Here is a 20,286-nt window from a genome sequence, read left to right on the forward strand (position 1 = left end):
CCGAGCTGCGATATGCGCGAAACATTGTTTAACGTGCTATATGAATACATATCCAATTATACGGGATGCTTCTGTAAAAATTTAATTTTCCACAAATGCAATTACATCGTTCGCCGAGAATGCGCAAACATAATTTGTATCTCGAATCGTCTCGTAAAGAGATCCCTTTCTCATTACTCTTTTGCGTTTTGCGACAGAGCTGCTTTATATACCGAGAGACTTTTCAGTCGCATAAATATGGGAAGGAAAACCGGGCGGGTCTGAGGGTTAAGCGTTAGATGTACGCTAGCGAGAAATTAAGGAAACCGAGAGTCCGGAAGGGACTCGAAGAATTCATTTAAATGAGACCGCGTGCCACGATTAAAATCTGCGCAAACGAGAGAGAAATAAGGCCGCAGACTCTCTAAAATTTGAAAGATATTTTGAGTAGAAGAAATTCAGAAGAGACGAAAATTAAGTATGGAAATTAAGGCGAGAGATGAGGGCAATCACGGCGGAGCATCGAAGCTCTTTAACGATTATTAACGAGCGCGTGATGATCGTGGCGGGTTGGGAAACGCTCCGGTACGCGACCTGACACGAATGAAACGCGATGTTTAAAGTTTCCCTAGACGCGAGACGGCTGGCAGGAGACAGAAGGAGGCGAGTCCGAGGGTCGCGTGCCATTCAACCCTCTCTCGGCAGGGAGGCATGGGGTAGATGACGATGTCGTGTAAGAAGCGTGAAATTTGTCCGTGCTTGCGGGACGAGTAGCAATCTCGTGGAGTCTCGTCGCCGTCGCATAGGACACGCAGAGAAGCGGCGCAGCGGCGAGCGGGGCGGTAGGAGAAGGAGAAGGAAAGAGAAAGAGAAAGAGAAAGAGTAAGAGCAAGCCGGGCGAGAACGAAGGAGAATGCGGAGGACGCGGAATGCAGGAAGAAAAATTCAGCGGAGCAGCGGAGCTGCGCGGCGCGGCGCGGCGCGGCGCGACGCGAAGCGGAGCGGAGCGGAGCGCGCAAAGCCGTAGCGCGTATGGGGGACGGAAGGCGCGCGCGGCGGAAAAGGCAGAAGGCCTCGAGGAAGGAGGAGGCTGACTGATCGCCGCGGAGTAGAGGAGAGAGAGCACGCCTGCGCGGAATCCCCGGGCGGGCGCGGGCAGTGCCACCGGAGGCCCGGCGGTTTCAGAGCTTCGCCCGGGACGACGAACCGCGGACGAGCCGAGTGCGGGAAACCCGGTCGCGTTTCACAGTACGACCGACTGATCCGAGACACCCCGAGTGTACTGTGTGCGTCCATACGACGAGGGGCACAACCGCGGGGTAAAAGAAAGGGAGGTGGGGAGGGGTGGCCCAATTGAACGCAGGCAGACCGCTTCGTGACCTTGGTGCGCGCGACACTTTGCGTCTTCTTCGGGAAGAATAAAGAAGAATTTCTGATCGCGCGGTAGCCCCTTGCGAGAGATCAGAGTCGCGGTGTACACGGGGGTGTGTGTACGGTGTGTGTGTGTGAAGCCCCCGCACGCGAGACCGCCCACAGATTTAGACCGTAAACTCGGCCTCGTTCCGTTAGTATCCGCGAGTAATCCAACTGCGAGATAATGTGATCGTCGGTAGTGCTGGAGAAGAAGGAAGAAAAAGAAAGAGAGAGAGTAAGGAAAAGTTGGTGGATGCACAAGAGCGCAACGGAGGAGTTGCAACGAAAGGGTTGCAACGCGAGAGTATGCGCGAGACCTGGTAGCACCGGCTACCGCTGGAGGATGAACGGGACGACGACGAAGGATTTATATTAAGAGTGGAGGAGCGCCGAGAAAGAAAGAGGTGCATCGCGGTGTTCCATGAGATGTCAGTGGACCCGTCGTCGGGGACAATTACGCCGTCGTCGTCGTCGCCGTTGTTGTTGTCGTCGTCGTCGTGATCACCATGAGGAGGTCCTCCTACGTCAACTACTACGTCCTGTGCCTCGTGTGCTGGATCCTACTAGGCATTACCGGTAAGCCTCCTCGTTCGCGGAGAGATCGCACACGACGCACTCGTCGTACGGCTGAAAAATCGTATTCTACCGCGGCGCTTTCGGGAGATCCGCGAAACAGATGGCAGTGTGTCGAGATGTGTGTCGGATCGGATCTCCGAGAGGAAGATGCTATTGGGGGGACGCTGTAAATAGCGATTACCCGATTCACGCGATAGACCTAGATAGACAGGTGGTGATCGAGCCATCGACATTATCGTACGGTTTGCGGGGAGGTGGGGCTCTCTCTCTCTCTCTCTCTCTCTCTCTCTCTCTCTCTCTCTCTCTGTCTCTGTGGTACTCGTGCCGCGGATGGATCGATCAGATTTTGGGGTGTAGCAGTACGTTGCATACGTCTCCCTCGCGCGCCCCGCGTGCATTTGCGAACGTACGTATCGCGCACTCGTGCGCGTTTCTCCCGCTGTCGCGAATACCGCCGGATACGAGTGTGATGATAGTATGAGAGGGGAGGGAGGATCGAGGATACGCGAGAATAGATAAGGACGAAAAAGGATGGAGACGATCAAGGGGGGAGGGGACGCAACCTCCGGTCCCGGTCCAGGACCGTATCTAGCGCCACCCTTGTTTGTCGCGCCGCAGCATTGTGCCTCCCTCCACCTACTCTCTCTTTCTCTCTCTCTCTCCTCCCCTCTCACTCTCCGTCCCTCTTTCTGCCTCTCTTTCTTCCCTTCACGCTCTCGACGTCGCCTCCTCTTTGTCAGCCTCTCTTCCATCCTCTGCGTCCCCTGCGAGACCAGCAGCGTGTCGTCTCGATGATTCCGTCATCACGGGACGAAGACGGGAGGAGGGAGACGAGCGCCGCGTCCCCCTTTCCTTCGTCGTGGCGTCGTTCAGGGACGTGTCTATCGATTTCATCTCGCGCGGCTGCATCACCGGGATGCGGTCGAGCTTTAAAGCCCGCTCGTGAAACAGAAGCGTCACGACGTCGTTCTGGAGGATGCATTCATGCATTCTGCGAGTACGTGCTATTTGCGAGATAGCCTGGCTACCGAGACAACTCGAGACGGTACGGCGAAACCAGGGGCGATTTTTGCATCTCTTCTTTAAACATGAGTTCGATCCAATCTTTCGGAAGGGGAAGCCTTTCTCGAATAGCATGCGAGAAATACCAATCCCCAGAAGAACTATTCTTCGTTGAATGTAACTTACTTCTGATTGTAGGATTTAGTCTATTATGAATCATGTAGGAGATAAGCTCTCCTTTCCAGCAGAGTGCGAGAGCTTTCACTCCGAAAGAAACGGGAGGCCAACTGTAGGATTACTTTCTGAAAGCTATTTCCCGTTTCGATTGAATAGACGGCACACGAACGTACTACGATTCCGCTAAGCGTATCAGCGTTTAATCGCGATGACGCGATCATTCGTAAAGAAATATCTGACGCGTTTCGGGATCGCTTAAGGGACGCGCGAGCTCTTCGGCGAGGCGTAATCAATTTTGGAAGCAGCAAAGCGCGAGCGGAAAATCCGAAGTGACGATAAAATCGGATTATCACCATCGAACTCGGTTGCCATTCGTAGTCGTGCGGAAAGTCCGTCGACTGTACGACTGTTGGTCGATCGGTTCAAATCGATTCGCGCAGCCGTTCGTCGAATAATTACTCGACTCAGGCTCTTGTCTAAGGATCGGTGTAGTTTCGTTCGTCTCCCTCGCACGAGGTAGTTTCTCTCCCGCTAACGGTAAACCACTTGGAAAGTACGCTAACTGCTCTCGACTACGAGAGCTGTTAGGAGGAGTTTGCAGTTTCAGACCCGGTAATGGCGGGTTTATCCCAACATCACTCTCGCCGATACATTATGCACTTTCGATCCGTATAGCACTCGCATACACGCGTGCGACGCGAGTAGAGAGGTATGCTGCACGGCCGTTGATTATACTTGGCCGCGGTGATTAACAGCGGCCTGCTACGTTCGTTCCCTCAGAAACGCATAAGTTTGACCTGGCTATCAACGCGAGACTGGTGCAACTCGGGGCGTAACTGCTGCCACGAGACGCTACGCGCGCGAGACTCTTTAGTTGCGGCTAAAATATAAAATTTTATAAAAATGTCTGGACGCACAAAATGTATTTACGAAACGTGGTGCGATTTCAATTGGTTCACGCGTTGCTGGAAGCATTCAGAAAATTGTCTCTTGAAAAAAAAACAATGGGATGAATTGAAGTAAATAAATTATGAATTAAATAGACGTAGAAAAACATTACTGTAAATGCTTCATGTCTTTAAATGATGCTTGTCGTTGGGAGAAAAAAATCAAAACGCGTCATCGCAGACCTCGTGAATCGATTTCGACGTTAAGATCGTTGTGGACGTAAAGATTTTATTCCAAAATCATATCACGTCGGTGGGAAATAATCCTTCAGACGCGGAAAAACTGGGATTTATGTGGCAGTTTAGCAGACGATGACGTCGTAAAACTGCACGAGCATGCGTACGTGTTATTCTGACAAAGTGGGAAAGGAAACAGCAGCCCTGCCGGACGCAGCTCGAGTCTCCTCCACACATATCGGGCGGCATTGTCTCTCGGGAAATATACGATTTTAGATCCGCCTTCTGTTTCCGAGAAATTTACTTCTTCCTGCTCCCCCCGGCGCCCCCGCGATCACGTTCCATCACGCTCGATTACGCAGCGGGGAGACACCTTATCGCGACTTATTGCTGCGTGAAGCGGAATAGATTTATAAAGCAACACTTGTGCCCGGATTTTTATAATAGTTTTTCACACCTTGACAGACTACTCTCCTCCAAGATGCCGTTCCTTTAGATTTCTTTTTTTACTGTAACGTTCCTCTTATTCAGGGGTCTCGCCGCGCGGAGTCGCGTCTCGGTGGAAACGCGATGATCGAAGCGACTCGTTTTAATCCGTAACCCCCTCACCCCTCCCCAGTTCATAACGATTTGTGCCGTCGAAATGGTCAACGGTCTATTTCCTCTTCAACGCTCCCTTAAATAATACACAGTCGAGAATACCGTGTCGTCGGGCTTTGCAGCTTTTATCGGAATCTCCGGGACAAACGTGATTTCCGCGCGCCCCTCGGGAGTTACGGGGAGAGAGCAGCGTAAACCGACTTACAAAACGTCAACATGAATAATGCAACCGCTCGTCGTCGTATTTATGCCCCAGCGCCCCTGCGATAAACATAAACTCTTTCGGTTATTCATCAATGAGCTTGCCGTTAGTGCGTTACATTGCGAAATTACATGCTTCACGTCGACGTACACATCTCGCCGCGATAAAACGCGTCATTCTCTCGACCCACCCTTTGCTCGAGCGCTCTTTTTGCCTGATTTAATCTCGAGATAAATGCGACTGTATTACGCACCCCTGAAGAACGATCGCGCGCGCGACCTTTGCGCAACTCGCCGCACGTCGCGTCGGCATGAAAAATAGGTTTGGGGCGGCGTAGGCTGTAGGCAGCATCTAACGGGCGCCTATTTGTGCCCCCTTTCGCGGTAGGCAAATGATCCCGACTCGGTGGCGAGGGTACAACCTCGCGCGGCGACCGCGTTAGGGGCGCGTGCGCGCAGCTGCGCAGATTTTACGTCCCTCAAGATCAAGAGGATCGACTGTGCGGGAGGAGGACCGGCAACGGCTCCTATAGACGCGAATTCGCATCTCCGGCACATTTGACAATACACCACTCGTAGCCGCGCGCTGATTGCCAATCTACCTCTCTCAGTTCGCACGGGAACGTGTCGGCCGCGGAATCACGGGGATACAGTTACGACCCTTCTGGAACGATGTGATTTCGAATCTAGGATAAAAGAAAACGTTTTTATCGAGGCCAATCGCGAATGATGATCCAAATTACCAATCGTTCTTGAGCTTTACACGGATCGTCACGATAAAATAGTCTCTCGTCACCCCATTCAAAAAACGATAAAACGAGGAGATTTAAATCAAAATAAGAATTCGCGCCGATAGAGCCAACAGAGGTTGTGAGTTAATGTAATTAGCGAACAAACGTTACGTAGCAAATTACAGACGTTTCGATCCTAGTTTTGGATCATGTTCAGTGCGCGGGTACAATCTTCTATTCCATGCACATAAAAATCCAGAAACTAACGCAGTGCGTAGGCCATTTGTTCGCTAATCACATCGACTCACACACGAGCAACCTGTGTTGGCTCTATCGCTGCACGAATTCTTATTTTGATTTATTTCTTCAGATCCTTTCCTAATATAAAAGAATTTAACTTCAAAACGTGATTTCGTAATACTTTATTTGAACTTCTGCTCGAACAGAAAATGCAACTTTTTATTTTTACCTGAAATCCAGCGGAAAGCAGAGCGATGTAAATTCTTGCCACCATTGTTTATTTTAACTCACCGATTATCCGTCGAGATTAATTTATAATTCATAACCTCGCATTTAGCTCGACTGAAACAATAATTAGCACCGTTGCAGCGGCTGTGATTTTCTTGCGCATAAGTAGAACAATCGATGCGCGATAAGCCGAGCCGCGCCGGAGCGAGGTTTGCATCGTGTACAGGCGATTTCATATTTACTCCTTATCACGTCGCGCGGTTATCACGCGGCTGATCTTAATTAAGCGTAATTATCACCAGCTTTGTCGTTTGTCAAAGTTTCGGCGAATCTTGATAGCACGACGACATATGCTCTCGCTACTTACGTAACTCGAGAGCGCCTTCAAGAAATTAACAGCGTCAGCTGTAAACGCGACTCTGCTAATTAGTCACCACAAAATAAATCAGTCACATTTAATCAACGTCGAATTGAAGTAAAAGGCGGAAGATGAGGTGAACTGCCAAAAAGTATGCCCCGAGTTATGAGGAGGAAAAACATCTCGGGGCTCTTTGCAGGAGCAATTTATCAATTTAGCGTCTTTAGCGCCTAAACTTCTCTACACGTAAAGTATTCTCTCGTCCTAATTGAGGATTTCATGTTTCATACTTAGCCGACCGGTCCGGAAAGCATTCCTCGAATTATGGTCACCGCAACGACCGTGCAAATTCCGGACGAGCAAGCTATAAAATTTCGTGCGCTACCGATCGAACGTGAGATCGGATGTGATATCGCCAAGGTCGTTGGAATGACGCCCACGTTGCTCTCTCGCCCTCTTCCCGTTGAATGCTGATCCGCCTTTAGATTTCCCGGATCTGAATCCCCGGGATTAGTATCCATTTCCCCCGGGCGCACCACCTCGACCGGGTCTCTCCTCTGCGATAGGATTTATTCCGAATAGCGCGCGCGAGCGGGCGAATACGGTACGCGAATGCGAAATGGTCCCTTCTCGAGGGTCTGGTTCGCCTTATTATTCCATTGCGGCGGCTAACGTCGCTACTTCCATGTTAATTCGCCGCATAACGTGCCGACGCCAGGTCAGCTATACCGGACGTTTTAAGGACGCGTTCTGGCGATAATTCGCACACTCGACGCATCCGCGAGGTGTTTTCGGCAAAAGAATATGCATCCTCATATTCTCCGCATTGCGCCGCACCGTCCCCCCCCCCCCCCCCGTCGCCGTGATCGCACGTAACGACACACCGCCGCTGTACACGCGAAACATATTTTCTGAACACGTTCTTTTCAGGGGTAAGTACGAGATCTCATTCGCTGGTGAAGAGATTCGACGGGATTTACACGGGGCCTTACTTCGACTCGAACACTCCAACGAATATCACGGCGCAGTTGGGCACTCATGCTTACCTACCGTGCAAAGTGCGACAGCTTGGTAACAAATCAGTAAGTTATCTGACTGTACGATTGGAGATTTCTATGTACAAAAAAGGCTGTGAGCGTCGGAAGAGCGAAGAGAACGTGTGACATCAACGTGGAAAGAAATTAATCTCTTGCAGCGCGAGAGACGCTCACAGCAATTTTTGCACCCTACCACCATTTCCTATTTACCATTCATCCTCGAGTCTTATGTAAGGGTATTGCGATTTCATACATATCAATACAACTGTCATCGCGCCGTCGATTTGAGATCTAATTTGTCCTTGTCATATCGTCTCCACGTAGATGTGTGTTGCCTTACGCAGTGTTACGTGTATTGACAGTTTGATTTATTAACGAGCTTATTTGTCATACAACTCGTAATGGCCAAATTCCTGCCTGACAGTTATGACAACGGGACTCTATTCGGTATAACGACGATGCCAAAGAAAACAAGAGAAAACTGTTATAACCGAGCCGAACGCGAGTCTGAGGGACAACTGGTTCGTTCCCAATGCATGAATACCTATTCCGTTGTCTACACGCGGACAAGCTAAATTTATTTACATATCTGACGTCCATTCCTCACTATTTCATTATTAACGACAAAATAATGCGACGCACAGAGTTATTTCCGTTATCAGTCATTCTTTTCACTAACGCCCCGGTAAAACGTCGCCAGCGGGTAGCGTTGGCGACGTTGGATAGCTCACGATAATTTCAATCAAAGATCCACAGATAATAAAACGTCGTAACTAATATATTTCATTCGTTATCGCGAGTCCCGCGTCCTATTTTCTCCGTGTCCGGATAACTGTCCGCGACAGATAACCCGCCCACGTGTCACGGGCTGTTAAATCGTCCTCCACAATCGGCGTTCCCTTTCCATCGAATCAATTTATCCCGCTAATAAAACGCCAATCTGCTAATGATTTGCGTTTTATTCCGCTTTCGTTCTCCGTCTCTCTCTCTCTCTCTCTCTCTCTCTCCGCTCGTGAAATCGGTAATCGGAAACCGGTGCATAGCGAGAGGGTGGTTTCGCGGAACGTCGGCCGTCGCGGGCGCGTAATAAAATTACCATCGGCACGCGCGCGGGCTGAAAGCTGCTAGCCCCCGTGTCTCTCGTTAACGAACCTCACCGACGTGTGTACGCAAGCGTACTCCGGTCGTGCCCTGGGTTGTACAGGGTACACGCCTGTCGCCGTTGGCACGCCGGTCGAGGACTAAGTATCCGGTAACACGCGACCCGCGCGCGTATAATCTCGGCGCGTACTTGGGGAGAGGCGGTGGGGTCGTGGCCGACCATCGTTGCCGCGTCGATTCTTATCGGCCGACGAATTAAATGTACTCATACCTCGCCTTCTTTCGACGCAGCACGTACGGACCACCTCGCCAACGTGTGCTTCGCGGCACCATCTAGATTTCCGTCGGGCCGCGCGCGGGCCGTCCGGTCGATGAACGATAAATTAACTGCGCCCCGGGGGGCGGAAGATTGATCGTCCGGAATCGGAACGAACCGAATGTACCCTTTCTTATTTTTTCCCCTCCCCCGCTGTTTTTTTTCCAACGCTGTATTTTCCTCCTATCTCTCGTACTCGGCGAACCCTTCTTTTTTAAGCATCCCAATTTCATCCGTCTCTCTCGATGTCCACTCATTGTCAGTTGCGAATAATAGCTCGCGATAATCCCGCTGCTTCTGACATCGAACGCGATTAAAAAGTACGGTAAATGGCGAGAGAAATAAATCTCTCAGGTATATCGAGAAGAAAATTCTTGGAAAGCAATTCCAAGGAATCGTCTGTTTCGCATGTAAGAATAGAGAGGAAGTGGGCGAGGAATCTGCATGCAAATTAATAAAACTTAAAACCGACAACCCTATAAGGGTTTATGAAAAAATGTCGCGCGTGAGGAGATTTTAATGAGGTTTGAAGCGAAGAGAGAGAAAGAGACACGTGCAATTCATGTTGATTAATCCGAAGGTTTCCTGGATCAGAAGAAGAGACTCGCATATCCTCTCGGTGGATAGAACCATGTTCATTCCGGACGAGAGGTTCCAAGCGATCTTCGGGGAGGCGGACACGTGGACGCTGCAGGTGAAATACGTCCAAGCGCGCGACGAAGGCGAGTACGAGTGCCAAATCTCGACCGACCCGAAGAAGAGTCACATCATCAAGCTCAACATCGTCGGTGAGCGTCGCGGAACGTCGCGTTGCGATTACGTTAAGCCGATTATTCGTCACAGACTACCGAACCAACACCGTCCGACGTGTCATTGCAGTGCCAAAGATCGAGATCTTGGGGGACCGTGACATGTACGTCAAGACCGGAAGTACAGTCGCGATACGATGCGTGATAAAGCAGTCCCTCGAGGGCCCGTTCTACGTCTTCTGGTACCACGAGGGTGATCGCGTTCTAAATTATCAGCTGGGCAAGATCGACATTCAGACGAAGAGGATCGAGCAGGATACGGTGAGCAGCCTCGTGATCCACAACGCGAAACGGGAGGACTCGGGTAACTATACTTGCAGCCCGAGTAACTTGGATAGCGCGAGCGTGCAGCTGCATGTGCTAAACGGTGAGTGGGAGCGTTTTATCGCTTTGGACAAAAAGTTTGTAAAAATTACAATTATATAAAACGGGGAAACAGTTGCCAACTTTTCTCTTTCCCCGAACGCACGCGTGAACTTTTGTTACGTGTGATTCACTGTTTGCGCGAGATCATACTTTATTCGCATGGACTTTCGGAAAAAAAAAAAACGAGCATGTAATAAACAACTCGTACAGTTTTAAATAGCGCGAGATTACAGTTTTCGCCGTCGGCGAGTCTAATCTATATTATTTGATTAAATACAAATATATATTCAATGTTTTTCTAGGGGAACATCCCGCGGCGATACAGAGAGGCATCAGTTCGGCGCCGGGCGGCTGTCCCACTTTGTGGTGGCTAGCTGGAGTGGTGACACTATACTCGACTCACTCTCATCGCAGCCGCATGTTCTCACACATCCTCATTCTTCTGATCCTTATGGTTCTCTACTCGAAAAATCCATTGTACTTTGCGACAGAACGATAATCAGGCAAGATCGCAAGGATGGTATACGCGTATAATCGATTATCTCCTGCTACGAGATCCCGACTACCTCGAGAGAAGAGATCCTCGATGTTGCAGACCGACTTTCAGAGATCAAGGACAAAAAGGGCGAGGATGAGAGGATTTGGAAGACAGAGGGTAATGAGAGACAGAGAAAGAGAAAGATCGGAGAAGAGAATAATGATCCCCGGAGGTAGTATGTTTTTTCTTCGTATGCGTGAAGTAAGAGTTAGAGGTTCATCTCGATTATCGAGACAGTGATCCGGCCGTTAGAAATTAGGAATTAGTTATATGAATTCTTGTTAAATTGCTACGATACTATACGTGCTGGAGAAGCTACGAAATTTTTGACGTTGTCGAAAATATAAAATTAGGTCGAGCTTCAACAACGGGTAGTCCGTGAACGTCGCGAAAACTTTTTTGAAAACGCGAGATAAACCGATAATTTCATTTATTACGACTATTTAATTACATCCACGTCAAAAACATTTCATCCAAATGAATTAGCATTATTTCTATTACTATTGCAGCAGATATTTTTGGGTTCGCTTGGCATTTTTAAAAATATGTTCCACGTGTCCCACATACGTTTTACACTTGCAGAATTGTTTCACGTATTTCCTGTTTGTTTAGCTCGACAAGGTAGAAAGTTACGAAATCTCGAGAAAAAAAAGAGCGCCCGAAAAATGATTGCGATCGTAAGATCTTATTGCGAGGGCGTTGGGTTTCGTAGCACCCGTTACAAGAACAAGAAAATGATAACGTGACGAGAAATGTATAGAGGGTAGAGAAACAATGATAAGAGAAAGAGAGAGAAAGAGAGAGAGAGAGGAGAGAGAAAGCACAAGAATGAAATTAGAAACGTCGATGAGAGCGTCGATGTGGAAAAAGAGCTGTCATGAGACTAGGAAAAAGCAGAAAAACTTCGTCCGCGCCACTCGAAAAGAATTGAAACTTGTTCGATGAATTTTTCGAAATGCGATGTAATTAATTATATTCGATAGCGACCGATTATAACAAAGCGTGTCTATACTTGACGTCTACCGCGTGATTTGGGATCGTCCTGAGACCGAGCGATCTCGGCCATCGTCTCTTAGACGATTCGTCGATACGCGCCGAAACTGAATTAGAATCCTTTTTTTAAATTTTACCAATCTATTAAAATCTCAAGACCATATTAAAAACTCAAGTTTGAGCGAAGAGAAATAAAAGCCAAACCGACACTGTTGAGAAATAAAAGTGTTATTAATAATACGGCGATAGTATTATTTAATTCAGAGAAAAGAATTCATATCAAGCGACGTTTTGTCCATATCAAAGTCATAGTCACGATATTCCCAGCACCAAGCCAAATTTAAAATATATATGTAGTCGAAATAAATCATTGAATTTGCACAGATAAGTTTTATCCGGGAAGCTCGCCGATCGATCGCGCGAGCAAGACAAGACGGGATATCGAAATGGAAATTATCACTGCCTCTATGTATACTTGACCGTTATCGAAGGCGACAGGTGTCTCGAGACGATCCGCGATGAAAATTTTGGTAATTGAAACGCATTGAGTATACACACGTCGATCAAAATATATCATACGTCCGCACATGCATAGGCTGATTCATCGCGACGCGGGCCGCACGAACCGACGACGCATTTTTCCACTGCCTGTTCCTTTGCGCGGATTTTCGGAAATATGACGTACTTAATTTTTTTTCTTTTTTTTTTTTTTAATCGAAGAACCCTAGGAACGTAGAAAAAAGAATTTTGTACACTCGTTTGCTCTCGAGGGATTAAATACTGCCGATAAAGCCACTTTTCATTCCCTCCGAAAAGTTGTTCGAAACGCACAACTAATTCCATTAGACTATTTATTCACGTTGAACGATGTTCAGAGGAAAAGAGACATTTGTTTTGTATGAAATTTACACAAATACGTACATACGTATACGTAGCATAGCATGGCAAATTGCACGCGTATTCTAAATCCCATTCAGATGGATTGCTTTCACTTACGAGTCGTCAAACGTCTCGTCGTAACAATAGGCAAGTACCCTTTGACAGATACTTTTTGATAACGCATATTTCCACGGCGGTTTTGGCCCGCGGCGTGCCGCCTCTGAAGCATGATCGGTTGTATAATTTAGCGGATGAGCGTACGGCTTTCCGGTGGGCGACCGCGCACCCCCCGCGAATTTGCTTTCTTCTCGCAAATACTAGAGGGAAGGGGAGGGAATACTGTTTTTTATAATATTATATATAAATATATATATAAATATATATATATACAAACGAACAGAAATATATATATGTATATGTGTACGCGCGCAAATACGTTGCACATGGGTGTTGAATATTGAACAAGTTTCAGCTCGTACGAAAACGAGGGGCGCATATAAAGCGACTATAGAGCGTACGTTCTCGTTGAGAAAATTCTCGAAGAAATGTCTTGGAGAGATACGAATGTGAAGTGAGAGAAAGGAAAGAGAGCGAAAGAGAGAGAGAGAGAGAGAGAGAGAGAGAGAGAGAGAAACAGAGGAAAATATACCGTAAAACACACACGAGGACAGCGGCAGGAGACGAACGATTCGTTAGAATATCTACGATTCATGTGATTGTAAATAACGTAACATAGCGTATAAATAACGTAACGTTAATTAATGATATGCCGTACGTGTTACGCTAAAGAAACAAGAAAAAAATAAACTAAATAACGTTACTGTGTAATTTTTCGGATCGTAAAACGTGCATTGGAAAATGGGTCTGGCCGCCCGTGCTAACCGGCTCGGGAATCTACGCATGGTATCGGCAGATAAAGAGAGGGAGGAATTTAATGTCGAGATAAGAGGAGACGCCGCCGCGTGACACATACGTATACGATGTTGCCAGAAATCGGAATCACCCGACGAATTTCCGTTTCGTCGAACAGTCGTCGTCGTCGTCGTCGTCGAAGAAGAAGAGGATTCTCTCGACGCGCGTCCGTCGCATTTAGCCCGTGAATTTCTCGCGCGGATCGCGACGGACGCGCCGTCTCGGGCTTATCTCGTGGAGATCGGCGCGAAGGATCGAAGGAAGAGCGGAGTGTAGACTAGTTACATGCCAGGCACCGGGCGCGCACGCTTTTCCGTGACGCGCCGGTGCATCCGAGTTTTCTTTTTTTTGTGAGGGGAGAAAGAAGCGGAGCGCGCGCACGTTTCTCCGTGATGAGCAGCGCGCTCGTGGATAGCACGGGCCGGCCACACACGCGACTAGATGTAACACTAATTAACGCCTAGCAGTAAGCGAACTAACGGATATAAAAAATGCAGATATATCGTCGGACATAATAGCCAGGCGGGGCGAATGCGCGAGCGGCTGTGTGCGTGCGTGCGTGCGCGTGTGCGTGTGTGTGTGTGTGTTGCGCGACCGCGCGAGCGGTACGGTTGGTGCTTTAAACCGTGTGTGAGTCTGTTTTGCGCGAAAGGATGTGAGAGAAACTCGGTAAGAAACTAAGCCATGCACGCATACGTATACACAAAACACACATACAAACTACACATACAGACACGTGTACTGAGAGCAGTTCGTTGGACTGACGTGTGCTAAGACGTTGGTCGAATGACGCATTTTAAGATAAAAAAAAAAAAGGTCGACCGGGGACGCAGTCATCTTCTTTATATAGTTTTTCGCTTTCCTTCTTCCCGCGCCTCGCGAGGCCGCTCCCAGAGAGCAACGGCGGGAAAGAAAGAGCCGAAAACGCAGTCCTGTGAGACCGCGCGATTGCGAGTAAACTTCACCCCCAGCACTCGCCCGTCATCTCTCGCAACCCGCGCGGGTCTCCCCCTCGCGAGGTGGAAGAAGGAACCTCGCGCTCGTCCCCGTCGCCCTTTTGCTTCGCCGCGCGAGAAGGGGGAAGTAATTTAAAAGAGAGAAGATGTAGCAGGAGAGACGGCGGGACGGCGAAAAACCCAGTCGAGAAAAACGTCGTCTTACGATCTAATTCTAACATCGTAGAACAACATTAAAATTTTTGTACCAAAATCTATTCTATCTTGTAGTCCCTAAGTGTCGCGTACACTTTACTTTTCCGTTTCCGTTCGACGTTGCCGACCGCGGGCTTATCCTGTTTATTCTCAATTCTTTATTTTTGTCGAAACACGTCGCGGGAGAAGGGGGAGTCCCTCTCGTAAGTTGCTCGATCGCTGCGATTAAAAACGATTTCCCGGGCCGTCTCGTACGCGCTCCTATCCGTGTCCCGCGCGTTCAGAATAAATCAACCCTCTCGCGTGTCAGCGCTCATGTTCGCGTTTCGCAAGGCAAGTCCGTGAAGTGGAGCGCGAGAACGATACGATTACTAATCGCGGTCTGGGAGGTTTGAGAAACCTTTCATCGGGATCATAATATAATAATGGGCGATCGATTAGCCGAGGAAGAACGCGCGCGCCGATTCCCCCGAGAGTCGCGGTTACGAATCCCGAGGTGAACACTTTGTTTCGAGAGTGATGTTTATGACCGTCCTGACAAGTAACGTCGATGTGCTCTTACGCGTAGATAACGCGAGTTAGGTGCTCCTTCGAGATAGTAGGCTATATGAGAGAGATGTTCGCGGACGAACGATACGACGACGCCGTACGTCGTCGCTGCCGCCGCCGTCGAACGTTGTCATCGGAGAGATGAAAGACGAGCGAGATGCGGTGACCCAGAAATAGATTTCTATCAGGTCGCGGGGATTCCAATTTCGACGTGATTCATCCGCGTTGCCGCGCCGTCGAACGGTCTCGAAAAATTCTTTGTGAAGACGAGAGAACATCCCGGAAATCGATTAAGCAACTTTGTGTGTGTATGTGTGAGAGAGAGAGAGAGAGAGCAAGAGAGAGAGAGAGAGAGAGAGAGAGATTGAGAACAGGTCATCGAAAAAGGATTTCGAGGCGAGCGGCAAACCGAGTGTTCTCGAGAAACTTTTTAGACACGAAGCTAGACGTCGAAGACTGTATAAAATGGTATGAGGCCCCGCGCGCGGAGAATGTACATGATTTTTGTGATTTTAACCCTCTACCGCTTTCATCCCACTGTGGAAAGCGAACGGTCTGTCGCGAGAGTGCAACAAATTTCCAGTCTCAACAACACACAGACGCATGAATTATTCATGATTGCAGAATTCATGATTGCAGAATGAGTTACGCTACCTCGCGTCTATGCATATTTCTTTTTTTCCTCGGCTGTGGAGGGTTAGAAGAGCGGAAGAATCGGAGAACCCATTTTGTCGTCGATCGGCACCCTCGGGACGACGGCTACCTCGTTAACCACGCGGATCACCGATGACATTCGCGAGAAATGCACCGTGCAATCACGCGATTGTTGCACGCGAGCATTGAAGCTCCCGAACGTACGACTCGAGAGGCTCGACGAATTATCGCGAATTACATTATCGAATAGCGGATTATTACGTTCGCTCCCTCAACGATCGAGATACACCCGGCTAATTATTTGTATTGCATTGTCGGACGGATGCGCGTGCGTTCGACGCCCGCGCCGTAGATCAGGAGCTTCGATAAGTCGACATTGCGGGCGACTGAGTTCGACAACGTCCTATTAACGTTGAAAGCGAGATTATCGGGCGTTTTGTTGTGACGGCACGCGACAGATCACACTATAGTAAGGCATCTAATTAATCACTAACGCAACACGTCTGCCGATTCGAACGTTCGACGAAGGTGAATTACGGCTGCCCCCCTTTACGCCACGTGTGAAGGGTGGACTCTGTAAGGGAAATGGCGAGAAGCCGCGAGAGAAAGAGAAAGAGAAAGCAAAAGCGAAATTTGTCGAGCGCGCGGATAAGCGGACGATCGATTTTAAAAGTATAAGCGTAAGTTAAAAGAAAAATAAACAGCAAAACACTCTGGAAAATAATTCCTCGAGGCAAGCCTCGTCTCATGGATTCGCGTCTGTACACCTTAAGCGCTTTAGGTTTAACGAGAGGAAAATAGACTGTAACGAATCTACGAGATGATGCCGAGGAAAGCGAAGGATGATAGAGCGAATGTGGGAGGATAAGCGGAGCGGAAGTTTAAAATATGCGCGTGTGAGGTGCACGAACGAAAGAACGAGAGTGAGAGGCAGGGAGAGAAAGGAAGACAGAAAGGGAACGAAAGCGAGATAATAAATCAATGTTAAATCCATCATTACCGGACATTACTCGCAATTTCGGCTGACAAATCTTCGTTGACCGCCGTTTCTACGCATAAGTTTAGTCTCGTTTTTTCGGAAGCTGATGGACGGCGGAACGCACCCTTTCGGCGCCCGATCGCGGCTGCATGATACAATTTACCAGATTTCAGACGGATTTGGGAAGAAATTGGTTCGTTATTCGCAACGAGATCACGAGCTCGACCTTTTACCGTAACGACGAACGGACACGCAAATGCGATCGACGTCGAACGGAGCCCCGTTCACGCCTCACGGGAGTACTCATTACATACCAGTTTTCGTTTTTAATCTATTGTGGCGAGAAACGGGACGAAGAGAGCAGTCCCGTTCTATGTGTGTAAGAACCATAAAAGCTTAATAAAAGAAAAAAAAACATTATACTATGAACTTACGGAATACCTAATAAAAGTAAGCCAAACCGTTAGAAAAGTGTTTTATTTCTTTGTCTCCATCTCATCACATATCACATGATTACGTATAATATGTTTATATCCAGTTTAAAATTAAAACATTTATCATACACATACATGTACATCTCTTTTCACACAACTTATGTTTTATCACTATGTTAATATATTTGAAATAGCTCGTTCTCTTTGCGAAAGCGTAGAGCGGTATTTTGTTAAGAAAAAAATCAAATCAAGTGCAAATAAATTGTTTCGCGATATTACAGGCGTGATTGTTATGGAGCTAGAAAATGTATCAAAACTGTAAATGAATAACTAACTTAATGTGATGCTGAAGTCGTCCTTTTTTACCGACCGAACGTTAATTTTCGGCCGTTCTTCTAATTGCATTTACAGATTTAAAAATCCTTTTCCACGATTAATGTATAGACAGTAATGTATAATGGACGCTATATAAGGATAAGGAAAACAAAAAAAATTGAGAATAATTTTCCAATTTTTTTTCGTTTTCATTATCCTTATATAGCGTCCATTATACATTACTGTCTATACTTTAATTGTGGAAAAGGATTTTTAAATCTGTAAATGCAATTAGAAGAACGGCATGCTCGAAAATTAACGTTCGGTCGGTAAAAAAGAACGACTTTAGCATCCCCTTAAAGGAATGTTGCTTTGGTCTTTTAATAATCATGGATTACAAAATAAAGCATTTTTCTTTCTCACTTAATTCGTTTACATAATAATTGAGGCCATGTACGAGCAAATGTTGTTATTTATATAATTTATTGTATAATTTATTATTTATTACCCATATGTCATTACGGATGGACTTATATGCGTTCAAATCCGTACGAATTATTACGCCTAGAATAGTTTTAACATGTAAAGGTTTAGAAGTAACGTTAGAATAATAACATACGGCTGAAGAAGGTCAAGTCAGACCGAAACGTACCGTAGTCAGATTTTAATAAATTATATAAATAACAACCGTATTTGCTCGTACATGGCCCCAATTATTATGTGATTTCTAACACAAGCGTGAAACCGTTGTTGTGATTAATTTGTTTACCTTTAGCCTCTACTTTTCTCTTTCCCTACTTAAAAATCTCAAAAGCTTCATAAGTATTTTGCGATGACGCTGTCGAAATAGGCGAGAAGACCCACGCCAATGAGTCTAAACGGGCCCATGAGAAACACTTGCGTTAACAACTGGCGAACCGATTGAACCGGGGACATTCCCGCACACAATGTTGCCGTTACGAAACTTTCCACACCAACGGTAGAAAAGAAATTTCCTGCCTAAAGCATGTTTTCAACTTTGTTTAACAAAGAAAGCCAAGAACAACGGTTTAAGATGATTAATTTTCGTACACTGACCAGCGCATCCGTAAGAATTTTTTCAGCAATGTCCTCGGGCTGATTTAATTTTGCCATCTGTTCTATGGCTTTTGTTTCTATCGGCTTTGACAGTTCTTCTATGGCATAACCAGGTGTGTCCGTGTCCGGCGGCAAAGACAGAGTAACGGAGATGCCGTGCGGCTTCAGTTCCATCACCAAGCTCTCCGCCAGGCCACGAAGTGCAAATTTCGTACTGCAGTAAGCGGTATACCCAAAGATACCTACGTACATCGAAATTTTTATTGTTACATATGTCGATAGAAAAAAAATAATTTATTACGCAAATACCTAGGAGACCAGCTTGAGATGACACGAGTACAATAATTCCCTCTTTGGAAGTTTTCATTCTTGGCGTCACAGCCTTAATGCAGTAATACGTGCCTAAGAAATTCGTGCGCATCATCGCATCAAGGGTCTCTATGGAAGTGTCTTCTATTTTAGAAGCGAGCGCAAAACCGGCACAATTTACAAGCATGTAAATTGGTCCCATAACATTCTCCAGATCAGCCAATGCTTTCTCGACAGCTTTATAATCTGCTGTAATATCCAAAGATAAGTACTCTACCTTTTGTCTATCTTTGTTCTCGCAGGCCTGCAGAATTTCATCTTTGGCCTTCTCTAAATTCTGCACATTCCTCGCGATTATCGTTATATTTGCTCCCTTTTCTGCAGCGAGAATCGCTACACATTTTCCGATACCGCTGGAGCCTCCAGTCACCTACAAAACAATACTTTAAACGTGTTAAAAAAAATCTAGCAATTAATTCCGTCCTGGATATCGTTTCATATTTTACATCATTACATTCTCTATACGTTACGAAATACGTTGCGAAATTAACGTTTTCGAGATTAGACGATACTTACGACCACGTGCTTGCCTCTGATAGTCATCATCTTTTTTCTTTGGAAAACATGTTCCGAGACATAAAACGCGATAATCGCTGCGCACGAAGAAAAGGCGATCCATTTGTTAAAACTTCCCAAATATAACGTCAAAAAGACAAACACTATAATGAGTGGAATATCATACCAATCAAACATCATCGTGTCACGTTCATCAGAATCAGAACTACGAATGAATAGACTATCGTGCTTACAAAATAAATAGAACTTGTTCTACAAACTGCGGCATGACACTATAAGCTCAACCTCATGCCCCTCTCTCATATACCTACGGTGAGTACAGTCCATGCTAACTACGATCGTTAATTCAGAGCTCTTTGCCCTCTATAATCCTTTTATCGTGCATGGAAATTTACTGTTATCAAATACTGATGCTATTACATCATTCGTAGATAATTTTTGTGACTTTAATGAAGTTTTTGTGACTTTAATGAAGTTTTAATAGAGAGTTGTAAGAAAAGAGTACTGTTTTTTCGACTGTTTGTAGACAAGTTTTTATTGCAGTCACAATTTTATTCATGAAAATATGTATGTAAATCTTATACATGGCTCTAGCAAAAACTATAAAATGAAAAATAAAATAAAAATTATAATGCCATCAAAAATGACATTGTCTTTATACG

At 46.7% G+C, this 20,286-nt stretch overlaps 2 protein-coding genes across 2 annotated transcripts; one reads left to right on the forward strand and one right to left on the reverse strand.

Annotated features, from left to right (window-relative positions):
- The first annotated feature begins 1,137 nt into the window (after positions 1-1,137).
- On the forward strand, positions 1,138-17,379 carry LOC105194476 (neurotrimin). The gene is made up of 5 exons (XM_011159397.3): positions 1,138-1,968; positions 7,560-7,711; positions 9,664-9,871; positions 9,963-10,259; positions 10,561-17,379. Exons 1-5 carry the CDS (start codon positions 1,899-1,901, stop codon positions 10,755-10,757), a joined length of 924 nt encoding a protein of 307 aa, XP_011157699.1. The 5' UTR covers positions 1,138-1,898; the 3' UTR covers positions 10,758-17,379.
- Positions 17,380-18,216: 837 nt separating this feature from the next.
- Positions 18,217-19,896, reverse strand: LOC105194475 (3-ketodihydrosphingosine reductase). The gene is made up of 4 exons (XM_011159396.3): positions 19,625-19,896; positions 19,049-19,478; positions 18,740-18,981; positions 18,217-18,661 (listed from the first exon to the last, which is right to left on the reverse strand). The coding sequence occupies exons 1-4, from the start codon at positions 19,802-19,804 to the stop codon at positions 18,479-18,481; spliced, it is 1,035 nt and encodes a 344-aa protein (XP_011157698.2). The 5' UTR covers positions 19,805-19,896; the 3' UTR covers positions 18,217-18,478.
- Between the last annotated feature and the right edge of the window lie 390 nt (positions 19,897-20,286).

Source organism: Solenopsis invicta, chromosome 14 (assembly GCF_016802725.1).
Source record: "Solenopsis invicta isolate M01_SB chromosome 14, UNIL_Sinv_3.0, whole genome shotgun sequence".
In the NCBI taxonomy this organism is placed as follows: Eukaryota; Metazoa; Arthropoda; class Insecta; order Hymenoptera; family Formicidae; genus Solenopsis; species Solenopsis invicta.

What these genes read in the sequence shown, in the direction of transcription:
- LOC105194475 (XM_011159396.3), bottom strand. Translation starts at nt 19,804, where the DNA reads ATGATGTTTGATTGGTATGATATTCCACTCATTATAGTGTTTGTCTTT. An exon ending in TCAGAGGCAAGCACGTGGTC is followed by an intron (nt 19,479 to 19,624) that starts GTAAGTATCGTC and finishes ATTGTTTTGTAG; the next exon opens with GTGACTGGAGGCTCCAGCGG. An exon ending in ATCTCAAGCTGGTCTCCTAG is followed by an intron (nt 18,982 to 19,048) that starts GTATTTGCGTAA and finishes CGATGTACGTAG; the next exon opens with GTATCTTTGGGTATACCGCT.
- LOC105194476 (XM_011159397.3), top strand. Translation starts at nt 1,899, where the DNA reads ATGAGGAGGTCCTCCTACGTCAACTACTACGTCCTGTGCCTCGTGTGC. An exon ending in GACAGCTTGGTAACAAATCA is followed by an intron (nt 7,712 to 9,663) that starts GTAAGTTATCTG and finishes ATTAATCCGAAG; the next exon opens with GTTTCCTGGATCAGAAGAAG. An exon ending in GCAGCTGCATGTGCTAAACG is followed by an intron (nt 10,260 to 10,560) that starts GTGAGTGGGAGC and finishes ATGTTTTTCTAG; the next exon opens with GGGAACATCCCGCGGCGATA.